This window comes from Eleutherodactylus coqui, chromosome 10 (assembly GCF_035609145.1).
Source record: "Eleutherodactylus coqui strain aEleCoq1 chromosome 10, aEleCoq1.hap1, whole genome shotgun sequence".
In the NCBI taxonomy this organism is placed as follows: Eukaryota; Metazoa; Chordata; class Amphibia; order Anura; family Eleutherodactylidae; genus Eleutherodactylus; species Eleutherodactylus coqui.
Genome location: NC_089846.1, coordinates 92427288 through 92446598, shown reverse-complemented (window position 1 = coordinate 92446598; position 19311 = coordinate 92427288). Strand labels below are relative to the sequence as shown.

Here is a 19311-nt window from a genome sequence, read left to right as displayed (position 1 = left end):
CGGCCTGTTGCGGGGGAGTCGCTTGCGATTCTTCACGGCACTTAAGACATGAAAATCGCTTGTGTGCGGCTTTAGACCGCTCTCACGTAGGAATACGTGGTAAGATAGAACGTGATGCGTCCTTTTTTTACGTGCGGATTATGCGCCAATGTGAATGGATCAATGAAAATCGATGTATATTCACCGACTCCACTCATGGCGTAATACGCAATAACCTAGCGCTGGCTGCGCCGGCCTTATACCGCTTCCTCATTTGTTGTCTCTTATGTTGCAGAGGTTTTCACGGCCCTCGCTGCCTCCTGCCGACTACCAATCACAGCCAGAGCCGACCAGCCCGCATGCCCAGCCTGCCAACCGGCCTTTTAGTTTTGGACGCCCGCAACTCCGCACTAACTCCGACTACTACGACCCCTAGTAATCTCGCCAAGGTCGTCCGTCTTCCTGCAGTTACTGCGGCTGCTGCATTGGAACACTTTACTGTAAATTACCAGATCTGTAATGGCAGAATAGCTGAGAATTGCCTCAGAATAATCATCCGTGTTTAAATAAAATTAAACATTATTCCTCCGTCCGTGCCGCTTGTGTTTTGTGTAAATTGCTGCGTCAAAGTGAATTTCGCCAACATTTCTACAGGGAATATGGTGGTGTTGCCCATAGCAACCAGATTATGCCTGTCTGACAACGACCAATCAGATCACTGTCTGTAATCTCTTTATAGCAACCAATTAGGTCATTGCTTTCTGGTCTAAAAGGGCTGCCATAGTAACCAATGAGAGCAGCAGTTGTGCTTCTAGCAACCAATGAAAGCGCTGCTTTTAGAGTGGCCAGCAGCAAGCAATCACACCATTGGTTTATTGTTTCCATTGGAAGGTACAGAGAAGAGAGCGCTGCTCTGATTGGTTGCTGCGGGCGCCGCTCCGCTATGTGCCGGGGCCCCGTCTGCAGGCTTCTGGAGTGATGGAGGCCAGCTTACCGGCCTGAGGAGGAGGGCGGCCATGCTGGGAGCTGTAGTGCCACACGTCCCTGTGACGAGTCCTCCGAGGCCCGCCTGTGAGGGGGGATGAGGGGACCGTCAGTCCGGAGGTGCGGCCTGGAGCTGCCGGTTCCCCGCTCTCCCTCCCTGCTCCGCCGCCGCCAGTGACGTGAGGTGCGGAGGGGAGGAGGCCGCTGCGGGCCGGGGGGAGGAGGAGGAGGCCGCGCCCGCTCCCCTCGCTCATTGGCCGAGGCCCCCGCAGCCCCCTGATCCGGAGACCCGAGACCCCGCCGGAGAGAGGACGCCCGGAGCCTGGCAGGTAACCAGGGGGAGCGGGAGGGCAGGCCGCGGCCGGGGGCGCCATCCTCCGCCTACAGGCCGGCTGTGGAGGCCGCAGTGTGCACCCCCATCTCCCAGGGAGATCACCGAACGGACAGGACCCCCAAACGTGCATGTAGGCCGGAGCGCCCCAAGTCCTGCCACACAGCTGCAGCCTGTACGCTGGGAGACCCCCCGAGCCCGGCGCAGTGTGTGCAGCATGTAAGCCCCTCATATGTCAGGAGGTCAGACCCCCGTAACAGGGTCAGTGCAGCCCCAGACTGACAGCTCCAAGCATCACCCCCTCCTCCTGTCGTCACCCCTCCTAAGCTGTATGGCCCCCCCTCTTGTCACCCCCTTCTCCTGAGCTGTGACTCCCCCCAACCTCCTGAGCTGTGTGACGAACCCCCCCCCCCCCCATCACCCCCCTTCTCCCGAGCTGTGTGACCCCCCCCCTCGTCACCCCCCCCATCCCGAGCTCTGTGCCTTTCGTCACCCCCTCCTCCCGAGCTATGTGCTCCCCCCCCCCCCCTCTCGTCACCCCCCCCAGCCTCCTGAGCTTTGTGCCCCTCATCACCCCTCTTGTCACCCCCTTATCCTGCCTCCTGAGCTCCCCCCTTCCCGAGCTGTGTGTCTTCTTCCTGCCCACCGGCTGCCCCTTCCTCATGAGCTGTGTTCCCCCACTTCCCGAGCTGTGTATCTTCCTCTCCATACCCGGTCGCTCCTTCCTCTCGAGCCGTGTCGTCCGTCGCCCCCTTCTCCCGACCTGTGTGCCGCCCCCCCCCCCTCGTCACCCCCTTCTCCCGAGCTCTGTGCCCCTCGTTACCCCCATTGTTACCCCCCGCCTCCTGAGCTGTGTGGCCCCCCCCCCCCTGTCGCCCCCCCCAACCCAGCCTCCTGAGCTTTTTGCCCCCTCCCTCTCATCACTCCCCCCACCTCCTCGTCGCCCCTCTCCTCCCGAGCTGTGTGCCCTTCGTCGCCCTCCTCCTCTTGAGCAGTGTGTCCCCCGTCCCCCCCCCCCCCGCCCCCTGGTTGCCCCCACCTGTCGTTTCTGTCGCTCCCTGCCGCCCCTTTTCCTGAGCTGTTTACCCCCTGTTGCCCCCTCCTTCCGAGCTGTATCTGCTCTGCCATAGAGTGTACCTGCCCCACGCTCATCATCTACATACTGTGTGCCGTTCGGTAACTTCTCGCCCTCCTCGTTATGTGCTCATTCAGTAGCTGTCCCCCCGCCATGCTATGTTATGTCCCTGTCCACTAGCTGTCCTCCCACCCAATGCTATCTGCCATGCTGGTGGTCCCCCCCCCATACTATATATCCTTCCTTTGTCACCCCTATAGTATACTCCCATCGGACAGAGATGGATTTCCACCTCCGCCATGTCACCCGTCATCTGTACGATCCACTGGAGAACCAACTGCAATCATTGGGGCTCATTCACACCACACACTAGTATTGCGCACGCAAAGTGTAATTCCAGGGGGTCGATCACATAAGTGGATTGTGCGCCTCTTAGTTTGCAAAAAGCGCCCTGCAGCTTGCTGTATCTTCCTGCGTATCGGCGATGGCTGCACAGATCACACTAATCTAATAGCACATTGGAATCGATGGGGGCGGGCCTGCACATAAATACAACGCCATTGCGCCAATCCGCAGTGTAAATGTGCTTATGGCGGTGTGATGCTGGCCTTAGGGTGGAAAAGTAAAGATAATGCGATTGCGAAAGTGTTCACACCCTCCTGTATTTGGGGATGGGGTTGTGTTCAGAATCAGCCAATCACATTAAGGCCCGTCTCATGCGAATGGATTTCTATTGCGCCGCACGGAGGATCCACAGCAAATAGCATGCATTGAAAGGTACGTAAAAATGGCTTTTTCCTTCACACTTGCGGACACAAATTGTGCATTCCGCGAGCTGAGGAACAATCGCAGCACGCTCTATATTGCTGCAGACCCCGCGAGGACGGCTTCCATTGTAGTCAATGGAGGCCGTCTGACCCGCATGTGGGCTCTGGGTACCCGCATCATACCCTAGCGACGGCGCGGGAAAAACAAATCTGTATTGCACATGACTGACAGCGAGCGTCCGCGGTCATCCGCAGTACAGAAATAGCAGGCATGCGGGGTCGCCGGCCGGGGTCAGAGCTGGAGTCTGCTGCGGGAACACACATGCGGACTCTGAATTGTTCGTGTTAGCCCGGCCTTAACCTCATTAGTCAGCACTCCGCTGCCGTTATTTACTGGCTCCTCCATATAAAGTTCGGCTCTTCCAGGAGGATTTTCCTGACATTTCTTTAGTCTGTCCATAAAGATCTTACAGAACATCAAAGGGATCTGATTGTTGGAAGGTGTCAGTCAGAAGAAGGGGGCCAAAACATCTCCAAGTCATTACATGTACCGTGGGGCACAGGGGAGACCATCAGCAAGAAGGGGATAACATTTGGCACAGCAATGACCTCACCAAGAACTGGGCGACCCTCAGAAGACCAGAAGAACATTGTTCCGGGAGGCCAAGAGGCCGACACAACATTAGAGGAGCTGCAGGAGTTTTTGGCAGTCCTGGTTGTGTAGTCATGTGACAATCATCTCCCGTGTTCTTCATACGCCTGGGTTGTGGGGGAAAGGGGGGGGGGGGGGGCAAGATGGAAGCCTCTTCTAGCAAAGAAGAACATTCAAGCCCCGCCATATTTTACCCAAACCTCCATCCCGTCTGCCAGAAGTCCGTGGAGAACGTGTTCTGTCTGATGAGACGGAGGGGGACTTGTTGGTTATAATTTCAGAAGGGATGACTGGCACAAAGCCAACACTGCCGTCACTAGAAGACCCCCAGACCGCAGTGAGGATGGTGGGGCAGCATTATGTGGGGGCTGTTATGGTGCAGGTACTGGGGCTTTAGTCAAGGGGGAGGGAATTCTGAACTGTCCCAAATATCAGTCCATTTTTGCCTAAAACCCTCCGGTCTCGGCTAAAAAGCGGAAGATGAAGAGGAATTTCACCTTTCAGCAGAACAACACAAAGCAGATCTACAAATCACCAAGAGGCCGGCGGGACCAGAAGAAGAGCAGAGACTGGGAATGCCCAGCCAGAGCCCAGACCTGAGTCCCATTTGAAGATCTGTGGGTGACCTGAAGAGGGCGCTACACACGAGATGCCCTCACAGTCTGACAGATTTGGAGCATTTTTGCAAGGAAGAGCGGGCAAAGATTGCCAAGTCAGGATGTGCCAAGCTGATAGATCCCTGCCCAAAGAGACTGACTGCTGTCATAAAGTCAGAGGGCGCGTCAGCACAGTATTAGTCTTAGGATGTGCATACTTACACAATCACACTATTTTAGGGTTTTTTTCACCCTAAAAGATGTCAGTTTCTTCTCCAGTGGATTGCACAGATGTCGGCTCCCATGATGTCGGCTCCCATGATGTCGGCTCCCATGATGTCGGGGAAACACATCTGAAAAGATAAATCTTTGTTGGAGTTTTTAACATGACAAAAACCTGGCCTTATATCAGGGTGTGGACTGTTTATACCCGCTGTATGTGCTAATCACCATCATGCGGTGTACCCATCCTGTACTTATTAACCCTCCCTACTATGTAACCATAACATCTATACTATGTATCAGTCACCCCATGCTATGTACTTGTCCTATAGTTGTCACCCTCATTGTCATACTTGTCCTGTGTCTCATACTATGTAACCATTCTGTACCAGTCACCCCTATACTATGTACCTGCCCGTGGCCTACCACCGCCATCGTATGTATCTGTCCTGTACCCGTCCCCATTCTGTGTACACAGCACCGCCATACTATGCAGCTGTCACCTCGATACAATGTTCCCATCCGCTCTACTTTGTATCCTTCTCATGATGAGGGGAGAGGCCAGCTCACAGCACAGGCCCCAGATGGACTCTTCAAATGGACTCCAAACTCTGGTTTTGAGGGTTATTGTTACTCATCAGTTTAACCCCATATAAACCTCTCCTAGATTCCTTGGTTTGTTTAACCCCTTCCCACCTCTGCATAAATCAGGCCAGATGTTGGGGACATATTCTTCTTCCAGTTGGTAGCATTGTGCAGTCCGGCGCCAGTGGGTGGATGGGGCTGTCACACTTGCCCTGTACTATGACTAGGTACTGAACTAACACCCACACAACCCAGCGCTCATACTGATCCTCTTAGGATATCCGTTGTCACGAGTCTTTATTTGCCAACAGGTTTTGTGAATGACTCGGAATAGCCATGGATCCGGGAGGCGGAGGGCTGGAACTCCAGATACAAGAAGCCAAACTTCCACATGCGATGATCATGCAGGACTTTGGTATGACCGTCCTCTTTATGTTTACTACTTGGGTCAGAAAACTGTACAGATCATAGCAAAGTGTTCATTAATAACAGATACATGTAATACAAGGGTCCATGTGGGTGTGTTGTGATGAGTGCGGAGAACGGTCCTCCGGTGTAAACCTCTTGTAACTTCCTTGCTTGTCTCCACAGTGGCCGGGATGGCTGGCACAGCCCATGTCGATGGCGACCACATCGTTGTCTCTGTTCCAGAGGCTGTGTTAGTTTCCGATGTCATTACAGATGATGACATCACATTGACGCAGGAGGAATTGTCAAATGAGGTTGTGCAGGGTCCAGATATCATCAGCGAGGATGACGTTGTCACGGAGAGCGTCATTGTACCGGAGGCCGTCCTTGAAACTGACATCACTATTGAGGAGGAACTGGAGAGCAGCCACCACGTCTTAGAATCCGACATTATTACCGAAACGGTTACCGACCAAGTGTTTGTGGCCGATCTTGTTGCCGGGACGGATGGTCAGTTGGCCCAGGTGGTGCAGGACGCAATGTCGGGATCCCATTCTCCCACCATGGTTTCCCAGGAGGTTCTGGTGGCCAGTTGTGACTCAGATACCATCATTCATTCCCCTGACATCCAGGCTGCCGGCTCCTCAGTAACCATTAAAACGGAGGATGAGGATGATATAAAAGGTCCTGCTGAAGATTACCTGATGATATCATGTAAGTTACGCTCTTCTCATGTAGCATGCCAGGAGAAAACCTACAGTTTATAGGGAGTCTTCACCCTAAAGCTGTAGGTGGCGTTTCAATTGAATCGCTGAGGTCAATAATCCATCTTTCTTGGGACCACCAAGTCATTGGCTACAGGCATCTGTAATGTACTTACCTGCTCCTGGTGTCTCCACATCATCCTCCAGATCCCCTGTAGCTCTTGGCAGCTCTGAGGTCAAACCTAAAGTGCCAAAGATGAATTTTCAATGCAACAGCCAACATAGACGTAATAGCCATTCAACATGGCAGCCACATGAGTGTCAAGTAGTTGCCGGAGGGATGATGTGGACCCCCAGGGGACGCCCTTACCTTAGCCTGTCAAGTCAAGCCACAAACAATCCAGTATATTCCATGAGGTACCAAATTATAGTTTTTTTTGTTTTTTTTTACTGAATGTAGATATAAACTCTAATGTGATGATAAACCAGAACACCTTTTCAATTGTGTATTTTGCTTGGGAGGGAGTAGTAACAGATACTCATTATATACATTATGGCTTTTCTAAATCCTATATTGTGTTTTTTATTTGCAGAATATATGATGGAGGTTTCAAACTCCGAGAGCCCCGATTTCATGTTGGGCTCCTTAAACTTGTACTTCTCATGAGGCTGTAATTAAGAGCCTCAGTTAATTGTACTCTCCCATCACATGCCCTTGTATGTTGGTTGTGTAAGTACCTACACATATAGTATGCTGTACAGTTAAAGGGAACCTGGCACCAGCTGCATTGTACATGAACCCAGGACAGGTATGTACATTGGGGGTATATAGGTCATCTTCTCCAACGTTCCGGTATTTCAGAATAGACATGCTTTGAAGATGTTCGTGTACCGAATCTTGGAGTCCGGGGTTAGCTCTGCATCAACCTTTCCCCACCTAGATCGTGTAGGGTGACGGCTCTGTTCCTGCTTGTGTATAGGGAGAGCTGTCACTCAATGTGATCTGAGCGGAAAGAGGCCAGCAAGGTCCTGTCCCCAGACTCCGAGCTCCGTACTGAGCGGATCTTTGAAGTACCGTATATACTCGAGTATTAGCCGAGCCAATACGGTTTACCACAAAAAATTGGTAAAACCTATTGACTCGAGTACAAGCCTAGCTATACTCGAGTATATAGTAGCTAAAAAAAAAAAGCAATACTCAACTATTAGCCGGCGTCTGTGTCCCCGGTGCGATGCTCTCCCCGGCAGTGCGGCCGGCTGCTGTAGTGTTCTCCCCACTGTCTTCTCCCTGGCTTGCTTTTGAAATCCTCGCTGTCAGCGCTGTGATTGGATTAAGCGCCAGCCAATCACAGCCATTCAGAATAACATCACTGAATTGCTGTGATTGGTTTATCGAGCGCTGGCTGTGATTGGCTGGCCCTCGTTCCAATCACAGCGCTGATGGCGGGGATTTCAAAAGCAAGCCAGGGAGAAGACTGTATCAGATGGGTGCACCGCGGGGGACAGCATCACGCCGGGGACACAGACGCTGGCTGATAGGTGAGTATTGAGGTGTCTTTTAACCTCACTCGAATGTAAGCCGTGGGGGGATTCTTCGGCACTTTTTTTTTTGTGCTGAAAAACTCTGCTTCTACTCGAGTATATACGGTATGTTTGTTCTGCATAGCCACAACATTTCAGAATAAGACATTCACATCCCCAATGTACATAGCTGTGCCGGGTTCTCTTTAAGGTGGCCATGCACATTAGACTATTATTGATGAAACATTTTGCCATAATGAACATTCATTGGGTGAAATTTAACAATGAAGGATCGCTTTCACCAACCAATGAAATACCATCATTGAATGGAAAGAAGTTGGTTTTGTTTGAAATTTTCATTCTAGTAATTGGAAGAAGGAGCTTTAATCTATGAACGACCTGCCTTTCACCAAACGTTCCTAGAAAGATCGTTCGGCCTTCGCTCAGTGTTGTTAACAGATTGTAACGGCCAATATGAGCTAAACTGTATATGGCTGCATCGGCAAAACAATCACCCTACTTGTATCTAATGTGAATGGCCACCCCTAGACATCTGTCACTTATGCCCCATTTACACGATATGATTATCACTCAGAATTTGTTCTAACAGATGAAATTGAGTGATAATCATCCCGTGTAAATGCGAAAAGTTTACTATTCACTTTTCATATTCACTGCCTTTCAGTCAGCATCAAAACCATCACTGGATCGTAGGATTCTTGCTCAGTGTAAATGATCAGCGCTTCACCTTCAATGAGTGAGAAGCTTGCGATCCAGTGGTGTTAATCTGCCTGTTTACATGCTCTGTACGAGTGCTAACCACCTTAGTGGTGACATCTACACTCGTGCAGTTGTTTAGACGACTCTCGTCCAAATTAAATGGGATATTACCCGGTCATTATCTCTATGCTTTCTACTTTCACTTTTCTATTTACTATTCTGCTGGTGGAGTCACTATATACATGCATTAATTATTATGTACTAAGTTACATCCTATATTATACTCCAGAGCTGCACTCACTATTCTGCTGGTGGAATCCCTGTGTACATACATTACTTATCCTGTACTGATCCAGAGTTACATCCTGTATTATACTCCAGAGCTGCACTCCCTATTCTGCTGGGGGAGTCACTGTGTACATACATTACTTATCCTGTACTGATCCTGAGTTACATCCTGTATTATACTCCAGAGCTGCACTCCCTATTCTGCTGGGGGAGTCACTGTGTACATACATTACTTATCCTGTACTGATCCTGAGTTACATCCTGCATTATACTCCAGAGCTGCACTCACTATTTTGCTTGTGGAATTGCTTTGTACATGCAATACATGGTGTTATTTATGTTGGAAATGCTGTGAAATCTCAGCTGTGCACCCCGCAGAATAGTGACTGCAGCTGTAGAGCAGTACCTCCCAACTCCAGTCCTCAGGGACCCCCAATAGATTATGCTTTCAGGATTTCCTCAGTATTGCACAGATGATATAATTGCTGTCGGTGCCTCAGTTATTGCCACAGGTGGTCTTACTGTAGGATATCCGTGAGGACTGGAGTTGAGAATCATGCTGTAGAGTATAGTGCGGGCTGTAACTCCTGTAGCATTGCTTCTGACGATGCATGGAGGGTGCAGGACTGCAGTTTTGCTGCCTGCGTTTGTCTTAGTTGGATATGTAGGGGATGCCCTAAGAGGTGCCATGTTTACACGGGCAGAAATGCTGCAAAATATCCGCAGCAAATTCTGCAGCATTTCCACATCCAAAACAGTCAAAATCCGCACGTGATCAGTGGCGCCACGCTCCGTACAGGCCGTCGGGTGGAGAAGTGTGCTGACAGCCAAAGACTTCGCAGGTGAGCGCTGCATCTCCTGAAATCGTCTGCAGGTACACCGCTCATTCTGAGTGAAAGCCTGCACCTTGGGTGTGGAGTTTAACTCTGTTTGGGATGCAGAAATGCCGTGGAACTGCCATTGTGGACATTCTGCAGCATATAAACCTACCCTTATACTTGTGCATCCACCCCCCCCCCCCCCCCGGACAAACTGTTTACCTGTCATGTATGAGTATCTTCCTGGCGCAGTCTCTGGGGGTCTCTGTATCTTTCTGGTCCTAGCTACTGGAACCAGAAAGATGTGGAGACCATTGGAAAGCCTGGCCTGCACCGGATGGATGCCCAGAATAAGACTTCGGTCATGGCACCGAGCAGTAGTTCCTTGACCCGCTCTGCGGGTCTGTTGACCGGAAACATGTGCTTGCAGATTTCTTTGCAGCGGCTATTCAAGTGAAAAGGGGACAAATGCACAATTTCTGCAAGAAATCCGGGACCTGGAGGATATTCTGTGGATTTGAGCTCCTGCACCTCCTCATTAAATGTATATGCACAGGTTTGTCACTTTGTAGGGGTTTCATGCCTGTAGCCATGTCTGGTGACTGTTCTTCTCAGCGCACTATGTCTCTCCTCACGGTTAATTAATGCCATGTAAATACATTTGCTTCATCCAGTAGATGACGTCGGGGACAAGTTAGAACGCATCGGTAGCACTCCTCTAAAAATCAGCACAGAGGTTTCCCATGGGGATGCGGCGTCTAAAGAAGATGGGTTTGGTTCAGAGGTGATTAAAGTTTACATATTCAAAGCGGAGGCAGATGATGATGTGGAAATAGGTCAGTACACTTCACACCCTCCCATCAAACCATCTCACCGTGAAATCATTGTGAATATGTATTACCTTGTATCGGCTCGCCGCCGCTTATCATCTCACATCAGCCGCTGATTGAACAGCTTTTATTTCAGGATTACACACCATTTTTACACCGTTGCAGCATTGAGAGCGCTGGGCGGGTCTGCCTGTGTATACCTACGGGGCAGAGCCGTGATTGCAGGAGACGGGATCAGTGATTTCAATCTAACCCTGTGGAAACACTACAGATATTAAAGGGGCGAGGGGAGAAGCACTTAACCTGCTCAGTATTCTATGAAAACCTAAAAAGTCACACTTGCCTGACCCGATCCCCCGCAGCGTCCATTCCCACAGTCCCTTGCTGCACACTCGTGGCTCCAGCAGTGACGTTCCGTCACTGGGATATGTCACTGCTGCAGCCAGTTACTGCTGGTGTTTGGCCGAAGTGTTCCCACGTCATTGCAGTGGCGGGTTGGACACTTTCGGAATGGTAGCTGTAGGAGAATGCGTGAGGGGGTATGACTTTCTTCAGCGCTCGACCCATTTCAGTGTAAAGGGTTGTAGCAGGATTGCAGGTTATTCCTTATCCCCTATCCTATGGATAGCTTGCTGATCGATGGGGATCTGACAGCTGAGACCACCACCAATTTTTGAGAACAGGACTCCAATGTCCCGCTCTTCTGTCTTTGTGGGGGTCGCTTCTTCCCTCGCAGTGACATTACTATGCATGGAGTGCTGGCTGAGGACATGCAGTTGTCATTCATTCAGTGGGGCTGATGGAAATCAGTGAGCAGCAGCCACTCCTTATCTCTGCAGTCCCGTGGAAAGTGAATGGAGGGCACTGGCACGACCAGTCCTCCATTCAGTCTTCTCCCTGCAGGGGTGCAGTAACCCCCAGTGAGGAGGATGGGGAATATTGAACCCCCGTTCTCAAGTTTTGGTGAGGGTCTCAGCAATGAGACTCCCTCAGATCAGCATGTTATCCACAGGGTAGGGAATAACTTGCAATCTTGGTACAACTCCTTTAAAGTGGTTTTATGAAAATAGACTTTTATCACCTATCTACATGATAGGTGATAAAAGTCTGATCATAGGAGTCTCATCCCTGAGACGCCCTGCAGTCCTGAGAATGGGGGTCCCATGTCGCCCTCTTTTCCTCACTCTGCTTCCTCCACAGTGACCTGGAGATTGAATGGAGCAGCAGTTGCATGGCGCTGATCTCGTCACTTCAGTGGGACTGATAGAAATATCTGAGAACAAGCTCTCAGTCCCATTGAGAATGAATAGAGCGACACCATGCATGCTCCATTCAATCTCCTCACTGCGGGGGATGCAGCGATCGAACCATGAGGAGAAGAGGTGGATATGAGACCCCCACAAATCAGACTTGAATCGCCTATCCAATGGATGGGTGATAGACTTAGAGGAGTTGTACCACAATAGCCCTTTGCCCTCAGACCGCCCCCTTTAAGTGTCATTTTGCTCTGTATGTTTCACAGTTTAAACCTGGAAGTAAAAGAACAAATCCTTTTGCTTTATTATTTTTGCATCAGTTTGAGTTATTTCATTTTTTTTCTTCTCCCCATCCAGAGCTGCTTGGAGACAGACAGCTGCTTGTTTTCTCCTACTGTTAGGGCGAGCACCCACTGGCGTTTGCGTTTTCCGCGGGAAAAAAAACGCAGCGTTTTCGCCGCGTTTCCCGCGATTTTTCCGCGCGTTTTTCGCGGCGTTTTCGCCGCGTTTCCATTAATTTCCATTGACTTTCATGGGTGCATTAGGAGAAAAATAGGGACACATCTGCAACTGACAGTTCCTATGTTAAAAACGCAAACGCAACGCAAAAAAAACGCCAGTGGACAGGAACACATGTTATCTCTATGCCTGTGCAGGAAAAACGCAAAACGCAGGTAAAAAAACGCCAGTGGGTGCTCGCCCTTAGGTGTGTTAGTTATGAGCTCCCACAATGCACTGCTGTCTGGTATCGCGAAATCAACAGCTTTATAAAGAATATAAGCCAAACCAAAGCCGTCTTCATAAGGAAAATACACCCATCTACAGACAGCTGTTTCAGGGATTTTGCCTCTCATTGGTGCACAGTAGGGTTCTGGTTGGCTGAGTGAGGGACCTGTGATGTGAGTGGTATTGCGGAGGCATTGTGCCATTTCCTAGGGTAGCATGGGCCTATAAAGCCTCATTCACATGGTCGAAATTAACATTTTAGCATTCTGTTTAATTTTCTGTAACTGCAGCGTAGTTCATGTGGTTCAGATAAATGGATTTTTGAAATCCGCATTACGAAAAAATGAATTCTCATGTTGGTTGGCTTGGGAACCTACATCTGGATTCACGCAGCATTGCCCCATTCTGCACCCAGATTAGCATGAAAATCCAGGGCAGAGCTCCAATGTTCAGTCTTGGAGTTCTGCCGTAGATGGAAAAATCAAATCCACATTGTCCAAGTTCGACATGGAGCTGATAGTTCTCTGCCATGTGAACATGATGTAATTCTCCTTGCACTTACTTGGTGGTTTCCACAAAAAAGAAATAGTCCCCCACATTAACCACGTCACAGGCCTCTCACCCAGCCAACCAAAACCCTACTCTACACTGACGAGGGGCAAAAACCCTGAAACAGCTGTCTATAGATGGGATCTCTTCCCTATGGAGAAGACTCTGGGTGGGCTTGTATCATAAGTCATGTTACTAGGCCTATGAGAAGGGTGGATATTAACGTATACAGAAGCTACCTTCCAATAGGTGGCGCTGTAGGTGCATTATATAATCTGTCATTTGCATACCAAGTTTCCCAGAGGACTGCATGGGGCGGGCAGGGAAGGGGCGCTGTGAAAAGGAGAAGCTGTCTGTAACACAGTACGGCTTCTACACTTCCCAGTGCCAGAGGACCGAAGCAGGAGTGTTCTATAAAACAGATGGCCGGAGAGGTATAACACTATGGGGGAAAGCCGTATATAAATTATACAGAAGAGTATATTAATAAATTTCTGCCTTTATCATGTATACACTCATTGTCAAAAATATCAAACACCTAGAAGGGGTTGTCATAAATAAATAAAACTTTCTCTGTGTGATTGTAACATTGATACAAGTGACTACAATATCAGAGCAAAAGCAACATTTTCTGTGAAGAACTGATCCTTGTAGGGAGGCTCTACTACCCTGTTGTACCACCTCTAGCGTGGATACAAGATGTGATACAGGCAGGCATGGTGGCTCTAGTACCCTGCTGTACAGCCTCTAGCTTGGATACAAGATGTGATAAGGAGGGCATGGAGGCTCTAGTTTCCCCGTTGTACCACCTCTAATTTGGATACAAGATGTAATAAGGGGGGCATGGAGGCCCTAGTACCCTGTTGTACCGCCTGTAGATTGGATACTAGATGTGCTACGGGCCGGCATGGAGGCTCTAGTAGCCTGTTGTACCACCTCTAGCTTGCATACAAGATGTGATACAGACGGGCATGGAGGCTCTAGTACCCTGTTATACCGCCTCTAGCTTGGATACAAGATGTGATACGGGCAGCCATGGATGAGATGTGCGCACTCGTAGGCTGCTGAAGTTGGCGTCCCAGATTGTTCCATATATGTTCTATTTGTGATAAATCTGGTGCCGGGGCAGCCACAGAAGTGTGCCAGTGTTGTGGGGGTTCCTGTGACCCTCTTGTGTGCCGCCAAGCATTATCCTGCTGCCTCTTGGAAGCCGTCATGAGAGGAACACATTTAGCTGCAGGATGTTCTGAACATATCACTGAGCTGTCATTGTCCCTCGTACCACTACTACGGGGTGACTGACCATCATATACAAAGGCAACCTGGACCATCACACCAGCAGGGGGCAGTGTGCCACTCCACAGCAAAGACAGGATAGAGGCGCTCACCTCGAGGTCTCCAGACATGAACATAGCCGTTGTTAGCGTCCACACTAAACCAGGATTCATTGCTGAAGACAACCCGGTTCACACCGTAGCGTCCACTTTCATCGTTTACAACATCACTGCAAACGGAGGCGACTGTGGATGTCAGAGACCGTACATGTAATGGGCATCGGGAGACCAAATGTGCTTCAGCCAAGGGCCTGGAAATGGTTCTGACAGGCACAGGGGTGTAATGATGGTGCCCCCTCTCTCTGGATGGCAGACAATGAAACAGTTGGAGCTGCTAGTGCTTGTCGGACGAGCAGATGATCCTCTCTACTGGTGGTCTGTAGGGGGCGTCCTGACCCCGGTCACCTTGTGTGCCCCCATCCACTGATCCTAGCACCTCCTAACAGTCTGGTCAGAACGTCCAGTGGGGGACAATTCATCGATACGACCATCCAGCTTCTCACATCCCAATAATTGGCCCCCTCTGGTAACGGGGTGAAATATCTTCTCCGCATCGTAGAGGTGTCTAGTGGTCAACAAGCTCTACACAAGCGGAAGAAGAAGTCACTACACAGAAGAAGCATCCAAGAGCCTTTTATAGGCCAAGAGGGGGAACTACTTCTAGGGTCTCCGGTGACAAGACCGTTCATCTAATCACCACAAGTCTCATCATTTGTATATCTGCTTGAGATGTGACTGCCTGCCAAGTTTTGCAGCAAAACATAAACTTCTTCTGGGGCAGGAGTATTTTTTGACAACGAATGTGTGTATATTAAAAATATTCAAAGAGAAATTAATTTCTGTTGTCTTTTTTTTTTTTTTTTCTATGCACAACCAAATGACTGGATTAATCTGCACCAAATTTGCCACATTGGTAAATTAGGTACTCCAGAAGGTTTTAGACCCCGCTCCATCCTGCTAGGACCTACTGTTCACAGCAGATTCACAAAAAAATTGGAAAACAAATGCAAATATTAAAGGAGTTGTCCGGTTACTGAACACCTCCACAATATGACCCCTTGTGTTAAACTAATAAACTGAACTATACTTTCCCCTCCTCAGCCGCTGGGATCCACCACTACATCCCTGCTGTGGTCTTGGCGATTGTTATGACAGGTGATGTCACAGAAAATCAGGTGACTGCTGCAGCCAATGAACTCCTGGCATCATGGCATTCAATATGTAAGTGCCGATGCTGGAGAATAAGTGGTGTTGCTGTAGCCTGTCATTGGCTGTAGCGGTCCCTAATTTCCTGTGATATCTGTAATGGCAATTACCAGGACCACAGTGGGGCTGCAGCACTGGATCCCTGGCAGACGCAATTACCAGGGCGACAGTAGGGCTGCAGCACTGCATCCCTGGCAGCCGCAATTACCAGGGCGACAGTGAGGCTGCAGCAGTGGATCCCCGGTAGCCGCAGAGGGGTAGCTATAGGTCACTTTATTATTTTAAATACAGGGGGTCTTACTGAAGCGGGGGTGTGCAGTATCCAGACAATCCCTTCAATTAAAATCTCTGTTACATCATTCACACTCACGAACTAGCCGAACTTGGAAACAGCGGACATAACTCACGGACAGACATCTTGGAAAGGGCGAGCGAACTCAGAAATGGTACATAGCTAACAAACAGACGTAACTCATGACTGACAAACCCTTAAAACACTCATATCATACCTGCACATATAGCTACATGGAATGACTATAGAATGTACGAGGTATTAGTTTGCATTTTGGCTAAGATACTTAAGCCCATGAGCCCGCTTCAAAGGTCCTCGTCTTGTGAGTCCCTACTCTAATGAGACAAATTCCACATGAAACCTGCCTGAATGCAGGGCGATCAACCCGACTGGCGGCCCCGTGCTGGAACCTAGGGACCTACCTAGACCTAGATGACAAACGAAACACAGCAGGACTGAACGCATGACACTGTTCCACTGAACAAACAGAGAAAAGCCCAGTAGCCTCTAGCAATGAAGCTGGTATATATAAACAGCAGACCCGGGGGATTGGCTGGCTAAAGAAATCCACACCTAGCCATCTCGGTCAACCCCCACCTGATCCCAGCAGCACACCCTAACAATCTCTTCGGCAAGCCGCTGGCGAGGTATCAAATATGTGCGTAACAACCCAGACGTTTTTCCTTACTCGCTTGGAATGGACATTGCTTTATGTTTTTTTTAATGTTGGCCTCATCTGTAGCAAATGAAGTTTTTAACCGCACACAAACAACAAACATTTACATGAAATAGACCAGTGCGAAGCCGGAGAATTGTACTAGTCTTCTGTGTAAACTGCTGTGCTTGCACTAGAGATAACCGTGCAGGCAGAAGTCCTGTGTTCAGCTATGCAGCTAGCTGAAGATGGATTTTTCTAACATCCGTGTGGAGTATGAAGAACACAGCTGGACCGCTGTGTTCTTCATACCCCGCCTGTGTTCAGTGAGCGGGATACAGCTGAAACAATAGTATCGGCTGTATCTCGCTGTGAACTCCTGATAAGGCTCATCATCCTCTATTAGCACGCTGAAAGAGAGCGATCAGTGATTCGTTGACAAAAACTGCAGGATGTCAGTGCAGTTAGACACAACGATTATCGCTCAAAAGATGACTTTGAGCGTTTTTCTTTGTTTTTTTTTTTGAGCAAGAATCGTCGGGTCTAAACAGGCCTTTAAGGCTTCAAAAATCGCTCAAGACATGTCTTTTGAGCGATCATCTTTGTGTGTAACTGGGCCTTCAGGCCAGGCTTACATGGGCGGATTCCAATTGTGGATCTGCGGCAAAACGTAGGCATTAAAAAGCATTTCCTTATTGCTTTTTCGCTCACGGATATGAATTGCGTATTCTGCAAATGGAGGAAAAATCGCTCTATTTTACTGCAGACTCTGCGCAGCCAACCTCCATTGAAGTTAATGGAGGTTGTCCGACCCACTGCCCATTTGCAATCAACATTGTGTATGGGCAGCGGGTACCCACGTCATCACGGGAAATACAAATTTTAACAAGCAAAACTGTACTGCGCATGACACTGCGGTCATCCACAACACAGGAAAATAAGGTATGCAGGGTCGCCGGCTGGGCTTACAGTCGGAATCCGCTGCGGGCCTCCTGCATGTGGAATCCATTCCGCCCGTGTGAGCCCAGCCTTAAAGTGTACCTGAGTTTAGAAAATAAATTCCAACAGCAGCCTTTGGCCGCTGCGTTACACTCAGTTTCATTTTATCAATTCAGTTTTCCATGTAGATTTTCCTGTTTTTCTGCCGCCCTGCTGTTTGCATCCACTTCCAGGTGGGGGACATCCTAATCGGCCATCCTGCCAGTACTATACTGACCAGGGCTTCCTCTCCCACACTTCCCATGCTGCCCTTCATAGACCTGCTCCAAGCAGCTGCAAGGCAGCATTTGACTGCCCGCCCCTCTGTTGCATGTCCAGAAACTCCAAAGTTTAACATGATTTTTAATGCATTCTGATAACTTTGTGTGCCACAGTTTGTTTACCCTTTCAATTATTTTTACAAGGCCCTTGTTGTGTTAGGGCCGATTTACACACAACGAATATCACTCGAAACGATGGCATATGAGCGATAATCGTTGCCTGTAAACACTGCCATTGTTCACTCTTCAGCTGAACGATGATTTTAAGTTGAGCTTAAAATCCATTGTTCAGCTGGAAAGAAGATAACAGGGACCGCAGGCTGTGTTCTGTACGGGAGTTGGAGATTACATTGAATCCTGCCAACAGCCCGTGCGAGAGCAATGTAGCTGTGTAGAGAGCTCCGACCACATGCTGTGTTCTGCAAACAGCTCCCGGAGGCCCTTTTACATGCAATGAAGCTAATAAAGTGCTAATGGGCATTGGTGTCCATTAACACTTTATGCAAAACGATCGCTAAAACTGCCAATTGTTTGAAAGATGTTTAATGGCTTAAGGTAGCAAATCTTTCTGTGATACGTAGACTGCTCACTCATCTTATAATGGATGGATTACTTGGCAGTGCTGCTCCTTGCATTGACCGGCGGCTTTCAGCACTCACACTAGGGGCGGATGTAAGTAGAACACATCCCTGGACTCATCGGGTCACCTACTTTGAGTTTAGCTAATAGGGCTATGTGTAGGTGACAGTGTCTTTCAGTATGTGTAAAGACAACTCCCTTCAAACCTGATCTTCTGTCATTTCAGTTCCACCAGATACTGGATACTGTCTTGGAGAATACCACTTTTCAGTGTGAAATATAATGTTATAGTACTTTTATGGCTCTTACAGTTGATAATACGGCGCAGCGGGTGCCCGAACGGAGCTTTTAGCAAAGTTCTACATGAAATTGGGTTTTAGTGGTTTGGGTCACTCGGCACTGGTGTACAGCCCTGTATCACACTGAGCTTTATGTACGGCTTTTAAGGCCCAATGTCCACAGGCGGGTTTGAATTGCGGACAATCCACAGTTCAAGCCGCCCATGGGGAAACATGGGCATCCACAGCTGGATGAAGGCATGCGGATTTGATTTGTGGATCTTTATATGCAGAAATCATATCGAAGCATGCTCCATAGAAGTCAATGGAAGCTATCCGATCTGTGCACGGCCTGCAATTGACATTGTGGACGAGCCGGAGATTCCATGGGAAAGTAGGAGTTAAAAAAAAAACGTGTGTGCAGCGGTGCGCCGGACGGCTTTTTCGCACACATCCGCAGTGAAGACCCATGCCTATGCCTATCCTCAGCCACGGGCAGGGTCAGATTCTCCTGGACATGTGGCCTTAGGCTCTAAATAGTGTTATGAGTTTTGGGGGGTTTTGGTGAACTAATTCATTCCAAACCAAACTTTTTGCAAAAATTTGGTGAATCAGCTGTAACAAACCTTTCCAGAGTGCTCCTCACTGGTCCTGGGTTATTGGAATTCTGTTAGGGTGATATGTAAGGCATCTTACC

The 19311-nt window shown here is 49.1% G+C and overlaps 1 protein-coding gene across 3 annotated transcripts in view; it reads left to right on the top strand.

The window, feature by feature from the left end:
- The first annotated feature begins 770 nt into the window (after positions 1-770).
- Positions 771-19311, top strand: part of ZNF711 (zinc finger protein 711) — a 31031-nt gene continuing 12490 nt past the window's right edge. Inside the window, exons 1-4 of one of the 3 annotated variants that reach the window (XM_066581460.1) lie at positions 771-1292; positions 5503-5606; positions 5783-6313; positions 10328-10486. In XM_066581460.1, the coding sequence (XP_066437557.1) occupies positions 5528-5606; positions 5783-6313; positions 10328-10486 (769 nt within the window). In that variant the 5' untranslated portion in view covers positions 771-1292; positions 5503-5527. Of the gene's footprint in view, positions 1293-5502; positions 5607-5782; positions 6314-10324; positions 10487-19311 lie in introns of all 3 variants that reach the window. The other 2 variants (XM_066581459.1, XM_066581461.1) reach the window with 2 other exon arrangements.